At 49.6% G+C, this 16,421-nt stretch overlaps 6 protein-coding genes across 6 annotated transcripts; all 6 read right to left on the reverse strand.

The window, feature by feature from the left end:
• Positions 1–878: 878 nt before the first annotated feature.
• On the reverse strand, positions 879–2,786 carry Pmar_PMAR010720 (conserved hypothetical protein; the record flags this gene model as incomplete). The annotated part of the gene is made up of 1 exon (XM_002777936.1): positions 879–2,786. One exon carries the CDS (start codon positions 2,784–2,786, stop codon positions 879–881), a length of 1,908 nt encoding a protein of 635 aa, XP_002777982.1.
• A 1,519-nt stretch (positions 2,787–4,305) lies between these two features.
• On the reverse strand, positions 4,306–4,491 carry Pmar_PMAR010721 (hypothetical protein; the record flags this gene model as incomplete). Its single annotated transcript, XM_002777937.1, has 1 exon — positions 4,306–4,491. One exon carries the CDS (start codon positions 4,489–4,491, stop codon positions 4,306–4,308), a length of 186 nt encoding a protein of 61 aa, XP_002777983.1.
• Positions 4,492–5,827: 1,336 nt separating this feature from the next.
• Positions 5,828–6,439, reverse strand: Pmar_PMAR010722 (hypothetical protein; the record flags this gene model as incomplete). Its single annotated transcript, XM_002777938.1, has 1 exon — positions 5,828–6,439. One exon carries the CDS (start codon positions 6,437–6,439, stop codon positions 5,828–5,830), a length of 612 nt encoding a protein of 203 aa, XP_002777984.1.
• Positions 6,440–7,535: 1,096 nt separating this feature from the next.
• Pmar_PMAR010723 (hypothetical protein) lies at positions 7,536–8,591 on the reverse strand (the record flags this gene model as incomplete). The annotated part of the gene is made up of 1 exon (XM_002777939.1): positions 7,536–8,591. The coding sequence occupies one exon, from the start codon at positions 8,589–8,591 to the stop codon at positions 7,536–7,538; it is 1,056 nt and encodes a 351-aa protein (XP_002777985.1).
• Positions 8,592–10,053: 1,462 nt separating this feature from the next.
• On the reverse strand, positions 10,054–10,737 carry Pmar_PMAR010724 (merozoite surface protein 2, putative; the record flags this gene model as incomplete). Its single annotated transcript, XM_002777940.1, has 1 exon — positions 10,054–10,737. One exon carries the CDS (start codon positions 10,735–10,737, stop codon positions 10,054–10,056), a length of 684 nt encoding a protein of 227 aa, XP_002777986.1.
• A 1,516-nt stretch (positions 10,738–12,253) lies between these two features.
• Pmar_PMAR010725 (Spore germination protein 270-11, putative) lies at positions 12,254–14,590 on the reverse strand (the record flags this gene model as incomplete). The annotated part of the gene is made up of 1 exon (XM_002777941.1): positions 12,254–14,590. The coding sequence occupies one exon, from the start codon at positions 14,588–14,590 to the stop codon at positions 12,254–12,256; it is 2,337 nt and encodes a 778-aa protein (XP_002777987.1).
• Between the last annotated feature and the right edge of the window lie 1,831 nt (positions 14,591–16,421).

Genomic DNA, 16,421 nt, shown 5'->3' on the forward strand with positions numbered 1-16,421 from the left:
TCTCGTAAGCACCATTTTGACCGATTATTCAACTCCTGGTTCGGGTTTGCGGCTCGTTCTGATTGCCAAGGCAAATGTGATGATCATGCAGGGCAATCGCTCGTCGCCGCTCACTATCAGCGCTTAGGGGAATATATTCCAGATTACAACGGGCAGTGTAACCTGCAGCGACCAGGCTTCGTGAACGTCTTCTAACTCTGTAGACTTTTTCGGAGACACCTGCACACCTGACCTTTAGCTAGCTACTTAGTCTTGCTATATACTGCGGTATTTACTAAGTTACTGGAAACTACATTGTTGTGTTCATCATGGCTCCTAAGACCAAGGCCAATCAACTCTGCGTGGCTGTAGCGCACAGTTCATGACTCCTCATCGGGTCAGACTGGAACTTCCTCATTGTCCAATCGATTTTCTGTCAAGGCATAATCTCAAAATAATCACTCAGCTGAATAAACCTTATTGGCTGGGCGGCTGGCCATCTACACAGCACCACAGTTGGATTTATCCCTATAATCCAGCTACGCGAGTAACAAGCTTGCCCTCCGATTGCACCTACCCTGATTTTGGTCGATGTCACACATGTGAAGCTTGATAAGAACACATTGAGCTGTCAAGGATACATCAGAGATTCTAGGTTATCTAACCTCTGCATTTGAACTCACTATCAACAGAATTGTCAGCATATCAGCAATCGGAATTCAGACACTGGAGAACCAACATGGGCTCATGCTAGTTGGTAAGAGGATCATTGTGGTGCGGCTTGCCCGCCCTCGCTCATCAATCTCGCAACCACTCAGATATCTCTGATGCACTGTCAATAGGTTTCGTATTGGGGATGCGCTCACCGGGCATTACAAAGCTTCATTAACCTAGATCGGCTACACAATCGGACTGAGAGTAGTCTCGGAATCGGTTGTCTCCACAGTAGTAGCAACAATCTCATCGGTCACAGCAGCTGTGCTGACCGGTAGAGGGGACGTGGGAGTAGTAGGCTCAACAGGAGCATCGATCGTAGTAGTGACAGCCGCAGTCTCAGTAGCGACCGGGTTGGTGGCATCAGAATCATCCTTGTCTCTACTGGGAGCTTCCCCGGCTGCCGTCGTGATGGTGACCTCGTCAGTCACAGGGGCTGCAGTAGTAGCAACAACCTCATCGGTCACAGCAGCTGTGCTGGCCGGTTGAGGGGTCGTGATAGTAGTAGGCTCAACAGGAGCATCGATCGTAGTGGCAGTCGCAGTCTCAGTAGCGACCGGGGTGGTAGCATCAGAATCATCCTTGTCTCTTCCCGGAGCTTCCCCAGCTGCCGTGGTGATAGTCATCTCGCCTGTCACAGGAGCCGCAGTAGTGACAGCGACCTCATCGGTCACAGCGGGTGTACTGACCGGGAAAGGGGACGTTATAGTAGTAGTAGGCTCAACAGGAGCACCGATCGTAGTCGTGACAATCGCAGCCTCCGTAGCGACCTGGGTGGTAGCATCAGAGTCATCCTTGTCTCTACCCGGAGCTTCCCCAGCTACCGTGGTGATAGTCACCTCGCCAGTCACAGGAGCTGCAGTAGTGACAGCAACCTCATCGGTCACAGCAGCTGTGCTGACCGGGAAAGGGGACGTTATAGTAGTAGTAGGCTCAACAGGAGCACCGATCGTAGTCGTGACAGTCGCAACCTCCGAAGCGACCTGGGTGGTAGCATCAGAGTCATCCTTGTCTCTACCGGGAGCCTCCCCAGCTGCCGTGCTGATGGTCACCTCGCCAGTCACAGGAGCCGCAGTAGTGACAGCGACCTCATCGGTCACAGCGGGCGTACTGACCGGTTGAGGGGACGTCATAATAGTAGTAGGCTCAACAGAAGCACTGATCGTAGTAGCGACTGTCGCAGTCTCAGTAGCGATCGGGGTGGTAGCATCAGCATCATCCTTGTCTCTTCCCGGAACTTCCCCAGCTGCCGTGGTGATGGTGACCCCGCCAGTCATAGGGGCTGCAGTAGTATCAACAGTCTCATCAGTCACAGCAGCTGTGCTGACCAGGAAAGGGGACGTTATAATAGTAGTAGGCTCAACAGGAGCACCGATCGTAGTCGTGACAGTCGCAACCTCCGTAGCGACCTGGGTGGTAGCATCAGAGTCATCCTTGTCTCTACCGGGAGCCTCCCCAGCTGCCGTGGTGATGGTGACCTCGCCAGTCACAGGAGGTGCAGTAGTGACAGCCACCTCATCGGTCACAGCAGCTGTGCTGACCGGGAAAGGGGACGTTATAGTAGTAGTAGGCTCAACAGGAGCACCGATCGTAGTGGTGACAGTTGCAGCCTCCGTAGCGACCTTGGTGGTAGCATCAGAGTCATCCTTGTCTCTACCGGGAGCTTCCCCAGCTGCCGTGCTGATGGTCACTTCGCCAGTCACAGGAGGTGCAGTAGTGACAGCCACCTCATCGGTCACCGCAGCTGTACTGGCCGCTACTGTGGCATCGACAGTAGCTTCAGAACCAGTCGTACTCGTCGCTCCGGGAGCTGCTGTCGTACCTTCTTCGCTTGTAGCGGCCTCAGTGACCTCATCCGTGACTGCAGCAGAGGACGTGGAACCTCGGAGAGCCTCAGTCGGTCCACTCGTGCCGCAGAAGCACGGGGCATCCGAGCCGAAGCAGGTGCTCGGCGTCTTCCAATACTTACAATATGACCCAGGGTAAGTTGTGGCACACTCTGTGTCGCAGTCATTGGCGTTGCCCGTCACGGGATTGATGTCCTGGAAAGCACAGAGAGCGACGAAAACAGTGGAGAAAGTCCGTGAAGCCATCATAGATAAATGCAAACGAGCGGCGGGAAGCTGAGACTAACTGGATGACTAAGAAGGCACATTTCGAGACTCGAAATTCGAGTGTGACTCGCACAATCGGCGACTCACGAGCTGTCATAGCATCCACGATCCATAACCTTGATGACTGCGTCTCATTAGTTGTGGCGAGCATACGTATCGTCCACTCGTTTCACAAGATACTTTGCTCAGTGCGGTACACACTCATTGTTCATGAAAGCCGACAAGCTTTTCAGTGAAAACCTCGTCGTGGGGTGAATAATACAATTACAGAGCGATTCTTGTATCGTGGATGTGAATCGCTTTTGAAGTTGAGGAGGCTGGCGGTAGATTTGCATTGAGAGAGGGGCCGGTTGATGATATTAAACGATCATAGCTTCGCAGTGGGTCGAAGCCTATACATAGCGACACAAATATACAGGGCGTCAAATATAAGTACAGGTCGTCTATAACAGGCTCTTGAGGTCCGAGATGATAGTATTATCCGCTAACAACTCCTTTCGTGCCCATTGGATGACACTTACTTTCTCCATTGATATTAACACGATAGTGTTGAACCGATAGCTAATAGTAGATAACGACGTCGTCTCATTCATCAATAGTCTGATACCTTTCGTCTCTTCCTCATTACAACTGTCCAACACAACGAAAATAAACATAAGTGAATTCGCGTCACAATCATAACAGTACTCGTAGTGCTGCTCAACAAGGCTTCTTTCATTATTGGTGCTATGCCATCCCCAAGGGAGGCCTCCGTACCATTAATGTGTCTACACCATTTTAAAATACTATTTCGCCTTTGACAAATTAAACTCCCTAGCAGCGTACAGTGGAGAATGTTTAGTCTTACGGAGTTATGGAACTCGACACCATGTCACTTAGTTGGATATCAAATCAGAGTCTTAGCTTCAAGGCAGATAGTAGAATGTGGCTGAAGAGTAGAGGGGGTTGGTCTACATCGCAGTGCTTGTCAGTTGAGGAAATCCTCAGCCGGCAAGTGCTTAGTCACTATAAGTCCCACCTAGGTGGTACTATAGTGCTCCTCTACTCGAGCAAAAAAAATGTATATCACTTGATATATTTGGTCTTAAGTATTATCCACAATGTCTTTACTAGCTCAAATTGTGCGACTCGTCGCACCACTCAGCTATTGTGTTTTCCATTCAGTTCGGTTGTGTGGCTTGTCGCCCATACTTCTGCCGCTTGGCTCGTTTAAACGCCACTTCTGCTACGCAGAGCTCAACTTAAACTCCCTAGCAGCGTACAGTGGAGAATGTTTAGTCTTACGGAGTTATGGAACTCGACACCATGTCACTTAGTTGGATATCAAATCAGAGTCTTAGCTTCAAGGCAGATAGTAGAATGTGGCTGAAGAGTAGAGGGGGTTGGTCTACATCGCAGTGCTTGTCAGTTGAGGAAATCCTCAGCCGGCAAGTGCTTAGTCACTATAAGTCCCACCTAGGTGGTACTATAGTGCTCCTCCACCGCGATGTCATGCCCTTCATAACGTCTCTTCAGCCCTCAGGGCGTTGGCAGCAGTAGTAGCTGCGCTACCAGTCTCTGTAGAGTGGCCCATAGATAGGTTGACATACTTGGTCATAGTCTTTGCATAAAGAGGGGAGTTTTTCAAAGTGACACCTTTCAAGTACTTGTTCACAGCTTCACTCGACCAACGACCAAACTCCATTATGCCCCACATAGAGACACCAGCATCGAATAATAACTGACAACCCGTTCTTCGCAGAGAATGGGTGCCTAGAGTCATGTCTTCATCCTTGTGATGATGCACCATTTTGATGATCAAACGTAGATTTCTTCTCCATTGGTCACCGTTGAAGTTGTGAAAGAGGGGCGTAGCAGAGTCAATCAGTTGAGGCTTCTTCATGAGGAACGTAATCAATCTGTGCACCACGCAATGAGGGACGGAACAGTGAAACTTCTGTTCCACACACCCTATGACAATAGTATGTCCGCGATTAAGTTGGTCTGTTTTGGAAGACCGTAAGAAAATACGCAGGACTGCCCACTCTTGCAGGTCGAAAGTTATGTCTCTGGCTTGTAAGGATAAGACTTCACGCGATCGTAGAACGCCGTAAATACCAAGCAATGTAGCAACGATGGTTGCTTCTAGATTGCACGACGGGATTCCTTCTACAGCATCCAAGCGCGCCAGAGAAACTACCTCGTAGATGGTTAGAGGTCGCTTCTGATTTTCTCCCCCATCGGGGAGTTTTTTACGTGCCGCTTTGAGTGCATCCGATAGTGTGACTTCTTCAGATGGCTCAAGTGCTCTGCACAACAGACTTCTGTTGGCAGTTTTTAGACATGAGATGTACTGCGAGATGGTGTTTGCCTTATAACCACCTGTTTTCGTCATGACTAGTATGAAGCCAATGAGAAACTCGAGCTTCAGGGGGAAGTGCTCGATACCTTCAGGCAGGCATCTTTTGTAGAAGTTAGTCACACTTGTGATCTTGGTATGTGTGTTAGGAGCTCTCGAAGAGCTTAAGAACTCCTCGAGAATATGCTTAGGATAAGGCCTGGCCCATAGCGTAGTAGAGAGAGCAGAGGCGCTCTCACGCGAGGATCTTGGCTGCGAGCTTGCCGTACCTACGGCACAATCTTGGAGTAGCGGTTACAGGGAGAGAAACCATTCGAAGCGAGGATACAAACGTTCCCAAGGTTGATTCTTGGGGTAATAACCTCTTGAAATCGCATCGGCAATGGTATTCTGTGAAGATTTTATATGACAGACTTCATAGTCCTGCAACGATGTGGCAAAAGAAGGTAAAGCAGCAAGAAGCAAGTCTCGCAGTATAGGGACTTTAGAGTACAGCTTCTTGAGCACGCCTATAGCCGCTTGGTTGTCGACCATGAGCATTACTGGTACTCGATCATCAACAGCTAGCTTAGAGATGAAGCTGAGCATGATGAGAGCAGCTAAGAGCTCAAGTGTCACCATGTTTGCGGATGTTGGTCTTGTACCACCGGATAGAACTTTCTGTCTAGTTTTCTGTGGTAGGTCACTCAGCCGATAAGCAAACCAGAACGTCTGGCCCTTCATCCAGATACAGCCCCCCCATACCGTCAAGGCTGGCATCGCATGATGCCAAGACAAGTCGGTTATCGTCGATGGAGGGTCTGACGCGAATCGTCTTTGGGAAGTGGTCTACGGTCAGTATATGTAGCCAGAGATCGATGGTCTGCTTCATGTCTTTACTCAGGTCCATTGATCGCAGATCATGACGCTTCATGTATGCAATCGCACCATAGAATACTACCAGGTGGGATTTTAAGTGTGTCAATAGGCCGCACATCCACATAAGCTTGCCGCAAGTCTTCTCAACCTCACTCAGAAAGATGCGAGGTTGCTTTCTCAGACTTCTGAGGTCCTCAATTATCCTTCGTATTTTTTCATCAGGTATCGTCAAAGTGATCTCACCGGAGTTAGGGGAGTTGAGATGGAGCATGTAACCGATATATTTTATCGGGTTCTGGTGGACGATGACCTTGTGAAGCTGAAATCTAAAGCCGTAGGTCAGCCATAATAGTATAGAAACAGCCTCGGCCTCACCGGATGGGATTCCCATTCCGCTGGCAAGGAGGTGCAGTATGTCGTCGACGTAGAGCAGCATTAATGCTAGGACTGCGGAGTACATCAGGGCTACGGTGGCCTTCATGAGTCGGAATGCCATCCCACTTGGTCTGGCGAAAAGGAATGGACTACTCTTGAGTCCGAATGGAAGAACAAGATGTTGTGCAGCGACCTGGGAGGTTCGGACATTCAGTAAACGAGCCTCACAGGGGGACACCGGTACGTGGCGAAAGGCCCCGGCGATATCCAGGCCGACAGCCTGAATGGGAAACCCCCCTCCAACGAGACGGGAAGCTATAGAAAGGACATCTTGTAATTTTGGTAGGCAAGTAGTTTGGTTGAGAGACACTCTCTTGTTGAGAAGACTTCTTCTATAATCTTCTATTATTCGATAGTGCTCTGGCTCTCTATTTCCAGTGACGAGAGGCACATTAGACTTTTCAACCATTGCCATAGGGGCAAAACTCCTGTGTGCGACATCGCAACTATCGAGTAATATCATGTTGCCCGCTTCCACCTCCTGGAGAATCTTCTGGGTAGCCACCGACTCATTTGCACGTACACTAGTATAGTTGTGATAGACGGCCCTAACGTTGTTGTCGACTTTAGCTTTCGACGAAACAGGCCAGTACTTCGAGTGAGGGATAGGGTTTAGGATTCCTAGAGGGCTTCCTTTGGTGAGCATTTCACCTATAGCGGATCTCTCAGATTCATCAATGGAGAATATGTACATAAACAGATCGAACACCTCTAGTTTGAGTGTCGTAGGGGCGGAGTGAGAGCAGTGATACAGTTTAACATCTGGGACTTCCCGATAGTACAATTCAGATAGGACATCTGCTAACTCACTGGCAGCTTTGAGAAAGATTTCGCTACCCTTCTCTTGCGCCAAGTTTGGAAGTTCGTGAACCAAGTTAAACTTGCTGAGGGTCTTCTTTATGAGTCCAGTAACGACGTTGAGAAGGGCAGCCTTATCAGAATCTATAGATAGGTCTTTGGGTAAACCACTCCCGTCGTTCACGACCCTGGCATCCTGAAGGTGTTCCCACTTGGTACGACCCAAACGCAAAAAGATAGTCAGCTCAGAAGACCAAATAGGACAGTTAGTAAGGACAGCACAAGCACCTGACTTGTGATTACTTGCCGACTTCTGGCAATGGTGCTTTACGGCTCCTTTTGGGGCTCGGGGGGTCTCTGTTCTTGCGAAAGGCTTTCTCGACTGACTCATCAAAGTAGGACTTCGGGGCATTGGGCTTGCTCTCTTCAACAGAATGTTTGAATCGACACTTGTCTCCTTGCAAACATCGGCCTTGCCGAAAATACTTGCATACAACGGTTTTCAAATCACGTTGGTGTTTAGTTGAGGACTCCTCCTTGAGAGCCCCCACTCTTGCACTTACAAGAAGGGCGGAATCAACAGTTCCAGGATCAGCGAGGATTGATGCCCAGTTCCATCCTCGGGCTCTATAACCAGCTGCTCTAGCCCTATACTGCTGATCAAATGTTGCTGCAATAGAAAAACCTTTCGTTTCGGACAATTTCACCGCAAGCGACACGTACGATAGAATTGCGAGAGGTGATACTTCTTCTCTAGAAGAGAGAATCATCATGAGTGCCACACCATATCTCATAAAACAGGTAATCCAATGACCGAGAGAGACTACTGGACGAGAAGGAGCAAGACGTACATGGACCGGCTTACCAGTTTCCAGATTTTCTTTGGTGGTAATGGTCGGGTCATCAAGATCCAAGGCCGAGTGCAGCTCGCTCATGCGGACATACATATAAGGATCCTTCTGTAGCTTTGTGAGGAACCTGGTCTGAGGTATCATGTCAGGTGGAGCTTTCCTCCCGATAGGACCAACATGTGAGACCAGATTGATGAGCCCTTTAGTTAAATCGAATGATTCAACCTCAAACTCTGCGCGCTTGCGCTTCAGAGCTTTCCTCGCCTGAGCCTCCTCGATAATGACATTAAGTCTCAACCTAGCCAAAGCTTTGGCAGTTTCGTTGGGATACTTGTTAATGACAACGTCGATGAGAGTCGAAGGTGCTCTTGCCAGATAGTCTACTGTGGTAAGTGCGGCTGTCTCAAGATGTGTTATCAAGGTTGTGAGGTCCTCCTCGGAGATGGGGTTCTCGCCTAGCAGATCCTTGATGAGCTTGGCAGTGGGAGATGTAGGGGCTTCCATTAGACAAAAAAAAATATGTATATCACTTGATATATTTGGTCTTAAGTATTATCCACAATGTCTTTACTAGCTCAAATTGTGCGACTCATCGCACCACTCAGCTATTGTGTTTTCCATTCAGTTCGGTTGTGTGGCTTGTCGCCCATACTTCTGCCGCTTGGCTCGTTTAAACGCCACTTCTGCTACGCAGAGCTCAACTTCCATCGGGCGGGCCATCCCAAGACATACCCTATAGTCAGTTCCGCAGGAGCACGTGATAGGAAGATCAATTTCGTCTGTACGACCAAGTAACCTCAGATTCGACGAATTGTGGGGATCATTAGCTTGGGGCAGGTATGCCATTCGAGTACTGGTGTTCAATATAAGCCAGAGTTTTGGGCAGTAATATAATACACCTCGTTGAATTACCGGAGCTACTTCGGTCAGGACATTGGTCTCGAACTCATGCTTCTTGAAAATCGACTGAACCGAGGTAAACATTGGAATGGCATAGCTGCCCCTCTGAGGAAGTCGAGCTCGCTGATGCTGAGTCAAGCCTTCAGAGGGTGTAGCATTAACATCATCGAGGGGGATTCAGTTTCATATTGCAATTGAAAATGTACTCTCTACTTCATCGCGTCATTTCTCTCATTGGAATATTGAGGTTTTATCGTCTTGGCTGTGTGAACGGTTACAAAGATAGTCTTGTATAATCGGAGACTGATTCGAATGCATCGGACCTCAGTGTCTAATTCGAGTGAATTGGACTTCAGTGATTCTCGCGATATATAGATATATGATGATATCAGACCTCCTTGTGACCTTTTAAAGGATTTGCCTCCGTTAATTGGGAGCCCTCGGGATACTATCGACTTCGACATTGAGCGAAGCAGAGAATGATATCACTCCGTGAGGAGTCTCCACCAAGGATCCTAGAGAAATTCTTTGAGTGAATCGTATTTCTGGCTGCTAGCTTGTAGCCTCTCCCAAATGAACTCGCTTGGTTTCTCCCATGACGAATGAGTTATGAGCCCGTTGTGCTTGTTCCTCAACAACCATGAGCTCTCGCATCCTAACCTTCCCACCGTAGGCTACCGTCCGTAGCATTCTCGGTTGATGCCGGGGAGCTTCATCTACAAGCGTGATGGTCCCGATTCTCTCACGATGACCTTCAACACCACTAAGGATGGCCTTAGACAGTTCACTATTCAGTGTAGTCATCGATACCAAGATGATTGACTCCAGCTCCGCGAAGAAGATGATGAGTACCATGATATCCTCCACGAGTTCCCTGAGTCCGGCCCTTGTGCCTATCGTGGTAACCTCGAGTTCGCGATGCGATGCGATGTGAAAGCCAAACGACTCTATTGACGCAACTCTTTCGATCAATACTCATTCACTCGTTATCAAGATCGCATGCGATACCGCGGGTTAGTCAAAATGCGGTTCATTAAACACTTCAAAGCTTCATTCCAAAATGTCTTCACACACTCGGGCTGGGAGTAGCCTGAGAATCGGCCACCTCAGTCGTTGTCGCTGAGGCTTCGGTGATGACATCAACGTTGGTGGTGGCACTGATAGTAGTGACTGGGAAGTCAGCTGTAGTCGCGAGATTAGTGGCGACGTCGTCTGTTGTAGTAGCAGCAAATGTGGTGGATGAGGCCTCTCCAGTAACATCCGGAGATGTGGTTACTTCCGAGGGAGCTGCTGTGCTGGTCGTTTGTGCAACAGTGGTAGGCTCGACAGGAGCGTCGGTAGGAACATCAGCCGCATCGGCTGTAGTTACCATTCCGGTAGTGTCAGCAGTAACAGAAGTGGCCGTATTGGTTTCTTCGGGAGCGGCTGTTGTGCCGTCCTGGATTGTGGTAGTCTCAGTGACTTCATCGGTGGCTTCACTTGGAGTAGTGGTAACTGCAGCAGCCTCGCAAGTGCATGGCGCATTGGATGAATGGCAGGTGCTTGGTGTAGCCCAGTACTTGCAGTAGGATCCAGGAGTATCCGAGGCACAACCAGCATCACAATTACGGGAAACTTCAGTTGTCTCACCCGACCCGCAGTAACAAGGGACGTTGGAGCCAAAGCACCTGCTAGGTGTCTGCCAGTATTTACAATACGACCCGGGATAGGTGGCGGCACACTCGGCATCGCACGCGGTGGTGTTGCCCATCACGTATGTGATGTCCTGGAGAACATTGAGACAGACGACGATGAAGGGGAAGGAACGGATAGTCCTCGTGCACGAATGTAAGAAAAACTGCCGGAAGTGCGGAGCCAGACTGGACCTGCGAGGGCCTATGCCAACCCCATAGATTGATGCTAATTAGGCAAATCGTTCAAGCCTTAGTATGTCCAATGATGTTCGTTCACTGTAGCTGAACAATAGTGCGCCCGATGTCTATCTCGCCTAATCGTTTCACAAGATACTGCATCTTATACAGTGTGGTGCGCGGTGCGTTCTCAGCCGCTCTTCTTCCCAGAAGTTTGGTCGGCTTCTCGCAAGCACCGTTTTAACTGATTAGACATCTCCTGGTTCGGGTCTGCGGCTCGTTCTGATTGCCAAGGCAAATGTGATGATCATGCAGGGCAATCGCTCGTCGCCGCTCACTATCAGCGCTTAGGGGAATATATTCCAGATTACAACGGGCAGTGTAACCTGCAGCGATCAGGCTTCGTGAACGTCTTCTAACTCTGCGTGGCTGTAGCGCACAGTTCATGACTCCTCATCGGGTCAGACTGGAACTTCCTCATTGTCCAATCGATTTTCTGTCAAGGCATAATCTCAGAATAATTGCTCAGCTGAATAAACCTTATTGGCTGGGCGGCTGGCCATCTATACAGCACCACAGCTGGCTTGATTGCCATAGTGAGCTACGCGAGTTACAAGCTTGCCCTCTGATTGCATCTACCCTGATGCTTGGTCGGTGTCACACATGTCAAGTTTGATAAGAATACATTGAGTTGTCAAGGATACACCCCTCCACATATTCTTAGCATATCCGGTTTTTCGACTCGTGGACAGCCACCACAACGAGTATCATCTTGCGGCTCAGGGAGGTATGTACTTATGCTTTACCTGATATGACCTTCAAGTTTCAGAAGGGCCTAGCTCTTCGTAGTTAGTGAGAGGTCGAGGACTCCACATATTCTTAGCATACACGTGTTAAAATTTCGCCTCAAAATACCAACTTTTACTCGGGGAGTATATCTATAACTCCGCTCCTGATCTAATGCTATACATCAACAGAATGAGAATCGTTCATAATGGTATCCCTCCATGTTTCACTCTCATAGTAATATGTGGAGGGGTGTACATCAGAGGTTCTAGGATACCCAACCTCTGTATTTCAACTCACTATCAACAGAATTGTCAGCATATCAGCAATCGGAGTTCAGACACTGGAGAACCAACATGGGCTCATGCTAGTTGGTAAGAGGATCATTGTGGTGCGGCTTGCCCGCCCTCGCTCATCAATCTCGGAACCACTCAGATATCTCTGATGCACTGTCAATAGGTTTCGTATTGGGGTATAGCGTCGATGCTTTCATGATGTTACGACGCAACGTTTCCAACACAACTTGGACAGATGAACACTTATACACTCATTATCAAGACATCATGCAGTGGCCCGGATTGTATTAAATGCGCTCACCGGGCATTACAAAGCTTCATTACCCTAAATCGGCTACACAATCGGACTGAGAGTAGTCCCGGAAGCGGTCGTCTCCACAGTAGTAGCAACAACCTCATCGGTCACAGCAGCTGTGCTGACCGGTAGAGGGGACGTGGGAGTAGTAGGCTCAACAGGAGCATCGATCGTAGTAGTGACAGCCGCAGTCTCAGTAGCAACCGGGTTGGTGGCATCAGAATCATCCTTGTCTCTACTGGGAGCTTCCCCGGCTGCCGTCGTGATGGTGACCCCGTCAGTCACAGGGGCTGCAGTAGTAGCAACAACCTGATCGGTCACAGCAGCTGTGCTGGCCGGTTGAGGGGTCGTGATAGTAGTAGTGGGCTCAACAGGAGCATCGATCCTAGTGGCAGTCGCAGTCTCAGTAGCAACCGGGGTGGTAGCATCAGAATCATTCTTGTCTCTTCCCGGAGCTTCCCCAGCTGCCGTGGTGATAGTCACCTCGCCAGTCACAGGAGCCGCAGTAGTGACAGCGACCTCATCGGTCACAGCGGGTGTACTGACCGGTAGAGGGGACGTCATAATAGTAGTAGGCTCAACAGAAGCACTGATCGTGGTAGCCACAGTGGCAGTCTCAGTAGCGATCGGGGTGGTAGCATCAGAATCATCCTTGTCTCTACCGGGAGCTTCCCCAGCTGCCGTGGTAATGGTGACCTCGCCAGTCACAGGAGCTGCAGTAGTATCAACAATCTTATCGGTCACAGCAGCTGTGCTGACCGGGGAAGGAGACGTTATAGTAGTAGTAGGCTCAACAGGAGCACCGATCGTAGTCGTGACAGTCGCAACCTCCGTAGCGACCTGGGTGGTAGCATCAGAGTCATCCTTGTCTCTACCGGGAGCCTCCCCAGCTGCCGTGCTGATGGTCACTTCGCCAGTCACAGGAGCTGCAGTAGTGACAGCGACCTCATCGGTCACAGCAGCTGTGCTGACGGGGAAAGGGGACGTTATAGTAGTAGTAGGCTCAACAGGAGCACCGATCGTAGTCGTGACAGTCGCAGCCTCCGTAGCGACCTGGGTGGTAGCATCAGAATCATCCTTGTCTCTTCCCGGAGCTTCCCCAGCTGCCGTGGTGATAGTCACCTCGCCAGTCGCAGGAGCTGCAGTAGTGACAGCGACCTCATCGGTCACAGCAGCTGTGCTGACTGGGAAAGGGGACGTTATAGTAGTAGTAGGCTCAACAGGAGCACCGATCGTAGTCGTGACAGTCGCAGCCTCCGTAGCGACCTGGGTGGTAGCATCAGAGTCATCCTTGTCTCTTCCCGGAGCTTCCCCAGCTGCCGTGGTGATAGTCACCTCGCCAGTCACAGGAGCCGCAGTAGTGACAGCCACCTCATCGGTCACAGCAGCTGTGCTGACCGGGAAAGGGGACGTTATAGTAGTAGTAGGCTCAACAGGAGCACCGATCGTAGTCGTGACAGTCGCAGCCTCCGTAGCGACCTGGGTGGTAGCATCAGAATCATCCTTGTCTCTTCCCGGAGCTTCCCCAGCTGCCGTGGTGATAGTCACCTCGCCAGTCACAGGAGCCGCAGTAGTGACAGCGACCTCATCGGTCACAGCGGGTGTACTGACCGGTAGAGGGGACGTCATAATAGTAGTAGGCTCAACAGAAGCACTGATCGTGGTAGCCACAGTCGCAGTCTCAGTAGCGATCGGGGTGGTAGCATCAGAATCATCCTTGTCTCTACCGGGAGCTTCCCCAGCTGCCGTGGTGATGGTGACTTCGCCAGTCACAGGAGCTGCAGTAGTGACAGCGGCCTCATCGGTCACAGCAGCTGTGCTGACCGGGAAAGGGGACGTTATAGTAGTAGTAAGCTCAACAGGAGCACCGATCGTAGTCGTGACAGTTGCAGCCTCCGTAGGGACCTTGGTGGTAGCAACAGAGTCATCCTTGTCTCTACCGGGAGCTTCCCCAGCTGCCGTGCTGATGATCACTCCGCCAGTCACAGGAGGTGCAGAAGTGACAGCCACCTCATCGGTCATAGCAGCTGTACTGGCCGCCACTGTGGCATCGACAGTAGCTTCAGAACCAGTCGTACTCGTCGCTCCGGGAGCTGCTGTCGTACCTTCTTCGCTTGTAGCGGCCTCAGTGACCTCATCCGTGACTGCAGCAGAGGACGTGGAACCTCGGAGAGCCTCAGTCGGTCCACTCGTGCCGCAGAAGCACGGGGCAACCGAGCCGAAGCAGGTGCTCGGCGTCTTCCAATACTTACAATATGACCCAGGGTAAGTTGTGGCACACTCTGTGTCGCAGTCATTGGCGTTGCCCGTCACGGAATTGATGTCCTGGAAAGCACAGAGAGCGACGAAAACAGCGGAGAAAGTCCGTGAAGCCATCATAGATAAATGCAAATGAGCGGCGGTAAGCTGAGACTAACTGGATGACTAAGAAGGCACATTTCGAGTGTGACTCGCACAATCGGCGACTCACGAGCTGTCATAGCATCCACGATCCATAACCTTGATGACTGCGTCTCATTAGTTGTGGCGAGCATACGTATCGTCCACTCGTTTCACAAGATACTTTGCTCAGTGCGGTACACACTCATTGTTCATGAAGGCTCATTTACAAAATAGCAAAGGAGCAAATAGCAAAAAAGTGCCAATTAGCTGGAATGTATATTCCCTGCGGCTTTTGTTGTTGTGCTAGTGTGTAAGAACGCTATGGCTGATATACAGAAGAGCAAAGTAGCAAAATTCACTTTACAAATACGCAAATTTGCCGTTTTGTATAACAGAAGCTGCTCGAATGAATATCGTTTGCTTGTTTATATTTCAGAAAATTGCTAGAATATATAAAAGTTGCCGCTATGTGAAGTGCTACTATGTAACAAAATTGAGCAATATTGCTCAAAAAAGGGGCAAACCAATAAATTGCTTTTTCTACTATTGAGCAAATTGCTACTTTTCAGAGGAGCAATTCGCCGCTTTACGAATGGGCAACCCGCAATGGAGCAAATTTTTGCTGTTCTACAATCGGAAGAAGGAATTGAAATTTCGCACGCGAGATTCTAACCTTGGTGGTTTGTTGGTGATTGTGTTGAGCATTGCATTATAGTTTCGAAGTCTCTGAGTGGTGACTATTCTGCAAAGTTCTTTGGTTTGTCGATATAGATAAGAGATTCTCGAGCAACTCAGAAAGCTCAAAGAGGGAACTCGAAAGTAGTGTCGAAGTAGTAATGGGGGAAATACTGGTGGTATTGGGATTGTGGATTAAAACTTTTGCTATGCTCTGTATTATTTTTGCAAGTAGAGGATTTGGGTTTACATGGTAGTTCGTATTGGGCGGAATCACTCGTACTGAGTGATCCGAGATCACTTATTTGGATCAGTATGGATCACTCATCCGCAGTGCAGTGCTGTATTGCAGGCACCCCAGTGGTGCCCATGCGAGATGTTGTGGCTTTCATACTCGCACCCTGATCCCTACGTGGCCTATTGCATGCGAACCAATATGCTCTTCCGTAGTCTGAGCAAATATTGGTCATTGCAGAAAGATGCCCCTCGCGAAAATCGAAATTATCGAGGAAAGAGGCAGGCTGGCTTAGCAGTGCTAAGTTAGCACTCCGCATCTACCCGGCGCTGAACAAGTTCTCCCGAGGTACCAGATGTGAGGAGATAGTGCGAAAGTACTCGCCTAACAACAATGCTATTTTATTGGTGGAGGAGTATGAGAGGCACGCGGCAAAAGAATTGCAGCAGAAGCGGTCGAAAGAGGACGAGCGTGAGGAATCGAAGTAGTTTCTCCCATCACTGGAGACTAGCGACCATGTACGCACTCGCAGTAAGATAGGCACCTCAGGGGTGCTCAGCTGTTGTAGCTGCTACAAGTAGCTGTCTCGGTGATTGGTGGAGAAAAATTGGGACATTTCTCAATATGCTTCTCTTGTAACCCTTAATAGTATCTCTATGAAGGCCCTCTAGTGGCGCCCGGGAGTGAATATTGTGTGCGGGGGGCTGTAGAGTTCATAATCAGTAATTTAGTCCGTGTTGCGTTTCCCCTGTACAATCCTTCGACACCTCTGCAAAGTCTATAACAATAGCTCCACGAAGACGCTCCGATGAGTGCCACTGTCCATGAGCAAATGTTTCTCGTGCAGAATGTCAAAGTTGCCCGTAATACTTACGTAATGCCTACTTGAGGGTTTACTTCTGGGTATTGTTGAGT

Source organism: Perkinsus marinus (assembly GCF_000006405.1).
Source record: "Perkinsus marinus ATCC 50983 genomic scaffold scf_1104296950486, whole genome shotgun sequence".
NCBI lineage: Eukaryota > Perkinsozoa > Perkinsida > Perkinsidae > Perkinsus > Perkinsus marinus.